The sequence below is a fragment of the Pholcus phalangioides genome, unplaced genomic scaffold (assembly GCF_987345545.1).
Source record: "Pholcus phalangioides strain wild (caught in Gottingen) unplaced genomic scaffold, Ppha-v1.0 ptg000015l_1, whole genome shotgun sequence".
NCBI classification, from domain to species: Eukaryota; Metazoa; Arthropoda; class Arachnida; order Araneae; family Pholcidae; genus Pholcus; species Pholcus phalangioides.
In genome coordinates, this window is record NW_028301608.1 from 43,076,355 (window position 1) to 43,086,067 (window position 9,713).

The 9,713-nt window shown below is 36.9% G+C and overlaps 1 protein-coding gene across 1 annotated transcript; it reads left to right on the forward strand.

Annotated features, from left to right (window-relative positions):
• LOC149076050 (UDP-N-acetylglucosamine transporter-like) lies at positions 1-8,201 on the forward strand. Its single transcript, XM_089243572.1, has 4 exons — positions 1-355; positions 2,640-2,887; positions 3,500-3,583; positions 6,568-8,201. Exons 1-4 carry the CDS (start codon positions 256-258, stop codon positions 7,198-7,200), a joined length of 1,065 nt encoding a protein of 354 aa, XP_089099698.1. The 5' UTR covers positions 1-255; the 3' UTR covers positions 7,201-8,201.
• Positions 8,202-9,713: the final 1,512 nt, after the last annotated feature.

Genomic DNA, 9,713 nt, shown 5'->3' on the forward strand with positions numbered 1-9,713 from the left:
GTGTGGCTGGAGGGTGGCGTGTAAACGTAGACGTATCGATGAAGGTGTTTGAAAGTGTATTTACAAATAAGATAAATGATTTCATGGCTTTTGTTATCGAATAATGCACTTGAATAATAAACTCTGATAATAATAATAGTACTTTCCAATTTAAACCGAACAAATGTGAGGAATTTTCTTTCTTTTTAGTGTTTTGTAGCCGCCGGTGTTAAAATAACAAAGATCTCAAATTTTTATCAACTTTTTAGTAAAGACATGAACATAATAAGTAAAGGTGAAATGACGAAAAAAGATGATGAAAGTATCGAAATGCTCGAGGGTTCGGATCTGCCACTCGCTGAAAAACTGTTGAAAGGTGAGTTCGTTTTTGTTTTTTCTCTAGATGTGTGGGAGGAACATATGTTGGCTTCTCATGTTTCGTTTTATGTCCTCTTTTCTTTATTGTTGTTATTATTTAATTTCATACTTCTTTCTCGTGGGTGTGTTAACATTTGCCTTGTATTTCCTAGCAATGGCTGTAGGTAATTATTTTTTTTTCCCCCTCTTGGTGTCCATATTCATTTATTATACAGTGGAAATCCCGTTATAACGAACTCCAAGAGACCGAAGAAATCACTACGTTATAAAGGGATTTCAGGTTTTTGCATTGTTCCTATTTCACTTATCTGGGGGATTAGAGAAGTGTCCGTTAAAACGAGATTATCGCTATAACGGTATTTGCAAAAAAGGGATTCAACTGTATGTTATTTAATAATATTGGATGTTATTAAATTATTAGTTGTGACCCCCAAAGCAGAATGTGCCAAAATTTGCGACTTTCGTCGCAGAACAATTAGGAAGAATTTTAAGAAAAAGTGCAAAAAACACTATTAAGGCGCGTATACACTAGCACGCAGATCTTGCAACGCACAACCCGCTCGTGGGTACACAAACTTCCTTTGTGTTTGTTGAAAAAACTGATCCCAGGTGGGTCCAGCGAAAACAGCTCAAGAATCGTTTGTAACACCGTACAAATTACTGAACAACCAATTGCGAATGCTTTCATTGCATGATTCACGCGCTAGTGTATACGCGCTTTTACATTTATGGGGATTTTTACTGCAGAACATTTCCAGTCAGCCGATGGCTCGTCGCAGAACAGTATTAAACATTCTGCTTTGGGGGTTGTGACTACACTAAACCAGACATGCACCTCGTCCACATTCCTCTGCGGAACTTCTAACGAATTAGTACACGTTGGAATGTGTGTGTACACCTTCCATGAAGTTCGTTTCTGTCTAGATTCCTGAATAATTTTTTTAGTGTCAAAAAAAAAAAATTTCACCCCCAACAAAGGCTTTCAACAGCTGCTGATCCAATGAATTTAGGAAAGAAAATTCAATTGTGCTGCCCTTGCAGGGAATCGAACCCACATCCTCTCACTTGCCAGGTGAGCGTCCTAGACCACTAGACTACAAAAACAATGATTCTCAATCCTTCCTTGGAGCTTGTATGCACCGAGCAGGACTGTTCATAGATGGTCGGACCTAACTCACGCCAACACTCATAATTGCTGACACTGCCAGATTATGAACTTTGGACTCAGTTAGATCCCGTTCAGCCCACATGAGTTCCAAGAAAAGATTGAGAATCATTGTCTTTGTAGTCTAGTGGTCTCTACCTTTTCTCTTTCCTAAATTCATCTTCACATCAGCCAGCTGTTGAAAACCTTTGTATCGATAGTAAAGAGTGGCATCATCTTTTAACAAAGAAAAAGGCCCAGAATAATGCTTCTTTTGACTTTTTCAAGGCATAGCGATCCTCTTTCATGTTGGAAGATATGCTGCTCTCAGCCTGTAATTTAGTAACTACACTAAGAAAATTTGAAGCTCCAATACCAATTTCTTAGTTGCCATGGCGACCTGATGCTTGTCCAGCCCTTGTGTACACATCAATGAAAGTAAAATAAGTATCTATAAAATATATTGTTTCATATCAAATAAAAAACAGCTTTCAACATAGGTCGATTTGAAAAAGATGTGCATGTACTAATGCAGACCCTCTAAAGCAGAATATGCTGAAATCTGAGACGTAAATTGCAGAACAGTCAGTGCTACTGCGAAGCACTTGGGAAGAATTACAAGAAAAAAGTAGAACGAGATATAAGGTTTTCTACCGCAGAACATTTCCAGTCAGCCAAGGACTCGTTGCAAAACAATGAAAGCGTTGTGTTTTGGGTGATTAATCCTAATTTTTCTGGCTGGTGAATAGTACAAGTCATGCAGTGCATCCATGTTTATGCAAAACAACACAACAATTGATGTTTAATTGCTTGCTTGGAAATGTAAAGCTCATCAGATAAAGAACCCTCTCAACCTTAATATAATTTTTCTGCCTATTATAAGTGACATCCATTATATAATGAGGTTCAATTTCATTTTGACTTACAAGCAGAATTTTACAAATTTTGACTTGATAAATGAGTTTGTAATATGAGCAAAAATGGTAAATTTTGGCATGATAAACTGGCCATATCTCGTAATATGTATACCAAATCCCAGAAGCTGATCTATTGCTCTATCAACAATTTCAATTAACTAATGTTCCCCTATTTCTTTATCATGATTGGTTTTTTTTCTTTTTTCACTGCATCCATCTAGGTACCCAGACAGTTCTGAAGTATGCTTCTCTAGTTACTCTCACCGTTCAAAATGCAGCTTGCAGCATTACGATGCGAATGGTCAGAATACAACCTGAACTGTTTGTGTCCAGCACTGCAGTGGTTATGTCCGAACTCATAAAGTTCATCGCATGTCTTTTTATGGTTGGTATTGATGAAGGAAGCATTGTTCAGTGGTATTCGTCTTTGAAGAGAAATGTAGTTATGCAGCCAATGGATACCTTGAAGGTAAATTTATGTGTTTCAAATGATTCTTCACAAATTTGTTTCATAATTTTCAAATCAGGATCATAACTATACCTGGGTTAATGCTCTGAAGTGCCCTCCTGAGTAGGCGGAGTTATAAATGTGCAAAGAATAACATCTGGGTCCTTGGTTTGTACTATATTGTACATAAGGGCTGTCTCATCACTCTTAAGTTGCTCTTGCTGCCTTCACTCAATGGGTTTGGTCTCGGAACAGGTGTGTGACATTGCTGCTTTAATCCTTTTTCTACTTATTTGTTTAACCGGACATGCACTTCATACACATTACTTTATGGAATTTCTAACAAGTTGGTACGTGTTGGAATGTGTGTGTACTTGTTGTGAACCTAGCGTGAAGTTTGTTTCTGTTTGTTGCTTGTTGTGTGTAGTAATGCCATCAATTTTTCTAATTATGAGTGAAGTGTAATGATTGAATAATTGCACTATTGTAGCAGCCAGTACAAACTCTGGCATATCATAAGGCACTCCTTATTATATGGCCCTGCCTTGGTTCAGGGTATGTTCCAGTGTGTGTGCTTTGTATTATGATCACATAACAAATGAGCGATGTATGAAAAACCTCTCATTGTTTCAGGTTGCTGTGCCATCTTTTGTATACACTCTACAGAACAATCTTATATACATCGGAGCAACGCATTTAGATGCTGCTACCTGTCAGGTATATATTAAATTTTTTGTCTTAATTTTATGAAATTAGTTATTCTCTCACATATGTTTAATGTAGGTTTTGAAGGGCTTCATGAATCCCAGGTTGCCATCCCGACTTAACTTTTGGTATTGGTGCCAAACATTTTCCATATATGATTGTTTTATTAGAGTTTAACGATGACATAAAATTTTCCTGATTTCATGACAATGTATTTTCCTGCACTGGGAGGTCATCAGTAAGTCCTAGAAAAGTTGAAAATCCAGGCTCGGCTCTGAATAAATTTGGTTTACGCTTAAATTCTTTTCAGATTTGAGTATAGTGTAGTGACACCTCCAATTCCGACACTGTCTTGGCCTGTGACAGGGGTAAAGGCTAAAGCCAATAGAGCCTGGTCCATGTTCAATTTGAAAGAAAGTCACACCTCTCTAACTACAGCTATCTTTTGCATGCACTCGCCTTGCTTTTGCTCATAGTAGCATCTGGTTGGACGACCAGCTAAGAAATCTCATCAATGCCACCTAAAAGGTTAAATGCATCTTGACTTTTGAGTAACCCAAGTTTAGGAGCGAAAGCTATTCCTTCACTAAATATTTTAGAATTCGCAACCAAATGTGTTCAACATGTGAAAGTTTGGGCGCTTAGAATTAGTCAGAAAACAACATTCAAAATCATTGACGGTTCACTGGTCTGAAACCATTGATTAAACAATCTAACCACCAAGAAAAACTTGTGATGGTCTGGGGACCAGTAGCAAACATTTTTGCCCCGCTCTTCCACAGTGATGCATCGATCATGGAACAATCACTGATACGCCAAATGATTGGCTGCAGTTCTAATTGATTTTTATGGTTTTTCTGCGCCCTTTGGTAGTACAATACATACATTCTTCTAAATAATGTATTTAAGAGAAAATGAATTATTATTCATAACAGATTTCGTTTAGCGGACTAGTAGTTTCTTTTATTCACTGGTCGGTGGGACCAGTGACTTTTATTTTTCAATTCTAACACTGTAAAAGTTTTATAAAACTTGAAAAATACAACTAATAAACTTACCGGTTATATTTGAGCAAATGCAGCCGATAAGTTTATTGGTTGCATTTGTAAAATTTTACAAAATAATTTTTATAAAACTTTTATATTCTAATACTGGCCTAAGGAGTATTTTCAAATACGGGTGAAACATGATACCCTATTCAACAATATTACTATTTGGTCCCATCACTCTTTTCATAGAATTAATACATTGTGATTCATATTGAACCAGCTCCACAAGATGAGGTAAATCACAAAAGATATCACACATATAATCAGGTTCTTGATATATAACTGAATGTGAATCATCACGTTAGAGTGCTTTTCATTGTGATTAAAGCAGGTGTTCAAAGTGGGTGCCATTTACTTGAAAGCATGCTGCCACTCAATATTCCATATTTTCATTGATGTGTTGCAATGTTCCTTTGGTTGTAAATGCCAACTGATTTCCCCGTTGAAAAGTCTCGCCACCGAGAGCAACAGGCCTACAATGGAACAATCATTCAATCATTACACTTTACTCATGATTGAAAAAATTTATGGCAGATGGCAGCACACTATACATAAGCATTGCACAGAAACAAACTTCATGTTAGGTTCACAACACACACAAGCACATTCCGACATGTACCAATTCGTTAGAGGTTCTGCAGAGGAATATACAAGCTTATAGATGAGGTGCATGTGTGGTTTAGTTGTATTCCTTTAGTGATTATCCTGATCGCAGCGGGAATGTTATTCTTCAAATTTGGTAATGTATGAGTGTACAGTATTTTGCTTGTGTACTGTCTGGTATACACTCATTCTACGGGAACGCTCTAATACCTCTTTGAGATGTGAAGCAGAGTGTCTCTGGTTGCTTACAGTTTGTTTTAAGAACCCCCACCCATGAAAAGAAGACTTCTGACATCTGGGGATCTTGGTAGGGACTTGTGTGTCCTTGAAATCAGCACCGTATGTGCTGCCACCTGTTTGTGCCGTTCACAAATTAATCAGTTCCACTTGACCAAAACAAAGAATATGACCTAATGTTTAGCAATTACTACAGAATTATCCGAAAAAATTCCTTGGGCCAGTTCTATAAGAAATCCTGCATATTCCAGCTATAACGATAACTTCTGTAAAACAGTACTTTTTCTCCAGTATCTTGAGCAGGGCTGGACAAATCGCAGGTGCCGGGTTGCCATGGCAACTAAAAAATTGGTATTGGCACCTAATATTTTCTTATGTAGTTACTAAATTGTAGGCTGAGAACAGCACCAAATGTTTGAAATTTATAGCAGCACTAGCTGTAATACCCGGCGTTGCTCAGGTTTTCTTCAATTACTGGGAGGATTGAAGAAGTGACAAACAAGACATATAAACTATTGTACATCTACGCATCGGTAGGGAACCTCGGTAACTGAAGTAAAACATTCCGAAAGTGAGTGTTTAGGCCAAGAAACCATTGTTGCCCGACAGTTTTTTGCCCAGGTCTGAAAAACTTTTAAAGTAGCCTGTTGGTCAAGTCAGGTCCTGTTTGGTATGTATGCAAAATTTGACGACGATCGATCTAAAATTGTAGATTTGTATAGAGAACACACACACAAAATCAATTTTATATATATAGATTATCTGCCAATATGAAAGAGGGTCACTATGCCCTGAAAAAAGTCAAAAGAAAAGTATTGTTTCGAACCTTTTTTCTTCAGATTTTTTTTTTTTTTTGGCACCTAACAAAATTGTGCTTTGGCGCCTGAATTTTTTAGCGATTTTTTTCTTTCCCTGAATTTCTTGTCTGTGTTTTGACTTTCATATATGAGGGGAAAAAAACCGTTTATTTGGAGCGTTTATTTGAATCGGAAGGTATAGTTTGATAAAGAAATTATTGATCTTTAACTACTTATGCCAGAAAAATTTAATTAATGATTTATTTGAATGTAAAAAACTTTTTTTCAATTTTATTTTGCTCTTTTGTAGGTCACCTATCAGTTGAAAATCCTAACGACGGCCATCTTTGCTGTGATCATGCTGAAGAAACGACTACAGCTGTTCCAGTGGCTAGCTCTTTTGATGCTCTTCATCGGCGTGGCGCTGGTTCAACTGGCTCAGATATCAACAACGCAGACTACAGTTGCTGGACACGAACAACGCCCACTTGTTGGGTTCATAGCCATAGTGATAGCCTGTGCTCTCTCCGGATTCGCTGGTGTTTATTTCGAGAAAATCCTCAAAGGGAGCGAGGTATCTATCTGGGTCCGAAACGTACAACTCAGTGTCTTTTCCATCCCCATCGGACTCTGCACAGTATTCCTAGTGGACAAAGAAACGGTGGACAACAAGGGATTCTTTTATGGTTACAACATTCTCGTATGGTTCGTGATACTGCTGCAAGCCATTGGCGGCTTAGTAGTTGCTGTAGTGGTAAAATATGCAGACAACATCCTGAAAGGTTTTGCCACATCCCTCGCGATTGTGCTATCGTGTATAGTTTCAGTGTACGCTTTCAATTTCACCGTGACTGGGAAGTTCTTTATTGGAGCTTGCCTAGTCATTGGCTCCATATTTCTGTACAGCCGACCACAGAAATCGCCAGTTCCGTATAAAAAGTGATATGCATTCCAAGTGTACATTATTTTATTTTAAAAAGAAAATCATGATTTATATAAAAGCTGATTATGTTTGATGATTGCATTTAACATGATCTCTCGTGATAAATAGAAATGCCCGCATGAAAATTTGCAAAGCATTTTCGTCCGTTGTATGGTATTGGGTGAGGGGGAAAAAAGCAAAAGTCGTCGTCGTTGTATAAATTACATTGTATTGAATGGTACAGTTCAAACGTGCAAGGAATATTTTTAGTTTAGCGTTCCTTTTAAGATACAATTTTATGAGCTTTTATTTTCTGAGTATTATTTTTTTTAAGAAAATCGAATTTTGCATTTTTTTATATCCCTTATTTAATATTTATTTTTCATGTTATTAATGTGAAACAAACCTAAATAAGCTCGCCTTCGATATTGTTCATGGCTCGTATGCGTTTATAACTCAATTAATGTGAGATCGTTGGAAAGACAAGGAATAGTGAATGTTCAATGCTTTTAGTGAATTTCAGCCTAATCAAAATGGCTTTACGTTTTCATTGATGAGTTTAGACGTTCTGTATGCTCTGAAGTGAGAAATATCTGTGTGCGCGCGTTACCTCTTTATTTCTATGTGCTCATCACATAGATCCTCCCTTGGAAATGTTTTCAATTCTATTTTTGCGGAATTTTGGAAATTTGTTGTAACAAATTAAAAATAAATTTCCCATGTGGTAAAAAAAAGAATGTTCGAGTAACTCATAGCCAAGAATAATTTGATTGTACATCTGAGGATCATGATTACATTTATTTTTCCCCTTGTTTTTAATCACTGATAAAACGTGTACAATGCAATTATTTTAACGAGAAAAAAAATGTTTTCTGATTTGTAAATATAATTCGGGCAAGAAAAGGAGATATGACACCCCCCCCCCCCCACTATAAAGATTTTGTATCAAAGCCAGTATTTTTATATGCTGTTGAGATTTTTAATATGAAATTTTGTGAATAAAATTTGATCTTTGTTTTTTTTTTCTTCCATTCAATGATTATTGAATAGCTTAATTCAAATTTGATTAAGAATGTTTTGAATATATTTTCATTACACCATCACATTCAATCTTATGTACATTAGCCACTGCTTATAAGTATCACGTTCAGTTCAGCCGCTTCGGTTCTTATAAGTGGTTGATTCTTATACCTGGAGGGGTTTTTTTTCCTGGTGCTCCTATATAGTTATCATGTAGGGGGGGGGGGGGTGTTTAAGCTAAGATTATTAAGTGAAAAAAAAAAAACCTTAATTTTTGAAATTAAATATAATTACCCATGTATCATCCTTGACAAAGGATATCTGACTGACACAATATCAGAAAGTAGTAGTACTAGTATTACAATTCTATTATCCCCAAGCGTATAATTCTGTATCATGTTACCTGAAGTGGGTAATAATGGTTGGGGAGAACTACAGGATCCTATAGGTTGGCTTAATTAAGTTTGGAAGGGGGTGATGGAACAGACTTTTTTTTTTTTGCTGATTTGCTTAACTATTTGACAAAAAACTAAACTGGTTTCTGACCCCCATAAACCTCTTGCCGATAAGTTCATTTGTGGAAGCTCACTTTACTACAAAGCTGTAATCTTCATTGTTTGAGGGAGACAGACAGCAGTCAGTATGGGATCGTTAACATTGAAAGAAAAGGGACAATAAGTAGAACCTTTTCGTGAACAAAAATACTGTATTCTACAAGTTCCTACCACTGAGATGATGCAATGTTTTTTTCCGTCTTTAAGGACGATGCCCATAAATCATTTTTTATAATGATCTGCCAAGGGTCTGGTCGAAAACAAGCAAACCACTGAGATTAACTGTGCCTGTTTTGGGGATTTTTTTGAGTCGTAACCAATGATTTCTCTAGGTTACAATGTTTGGTCGATTTGATCCTTATAAGTGCTGGCTATTGTAAAGCTTGAGAAATTCCCAAAGCAGAATGTTTAGCATTGTTCTGCTGCTTGCTAACCCTCAGCTGATTGCAAATGTTCTGGGTAAAAAAAATCCCATAACTATTTTTCACAAGAAACGTGTGTCAGTTTTCAGCATATTTTGCTTTGAAAGCCTAACGTATGATTTAAATCGGGTGCTCAACCTTTTCAAGAGTGTAGGCCACTTAAGTGGTCTGGGAATGTGTCACGGGTCAATTAAGGGGTACAAATTGCCACTCAAGTGAGCTAGAGCAATTTAATTGGTCTGTAAATGTACCATGGGTCGCTTAAGTGATCTGGAAGTCTGCAGTGTATCACGTGATATAAAGTGCTCCCCAGATCAATTAATTGGTCTGTAAATATGTTGTGGGTCACTTAAGTAGCCTGGAAGAGTATGCCCTATGTCAATTAATCTAAATGTGTGACCAATTCATATCAGCTGTCCAGGAATGTGTTGTGTGTCACTTGAGGAATCTGGTTATGTGCTGCTTAGTTCGAGGTCATTGGTTGAACGTGTATGATTCATATCGTGATATCCATAGAAACATACGTTGGCTTTCCCAA

Coding starts and splice junctions, on each gene's coding strand:
- LOC149076050 (XM_089243572.1), top strand. CDS start 256: ATGAACATAATAAGTAAAGGTGAAATGACGAAAAAAGATGATGAAAGT. Junction 356..2,639: donor CGCTGAAAAACTGTTGAAAG/GTGAGTTCGTTT, acceptor GCATCCATCTAG/GTACCCAGACAGTTCTGAAG. Junction 3,584..6,567: donor TAGATGCTGCTACCTGTCAG/GTATATATTAAA, acceptor GCTCTTTTGTAG/GTCACCTATCAGTTGAAAAT.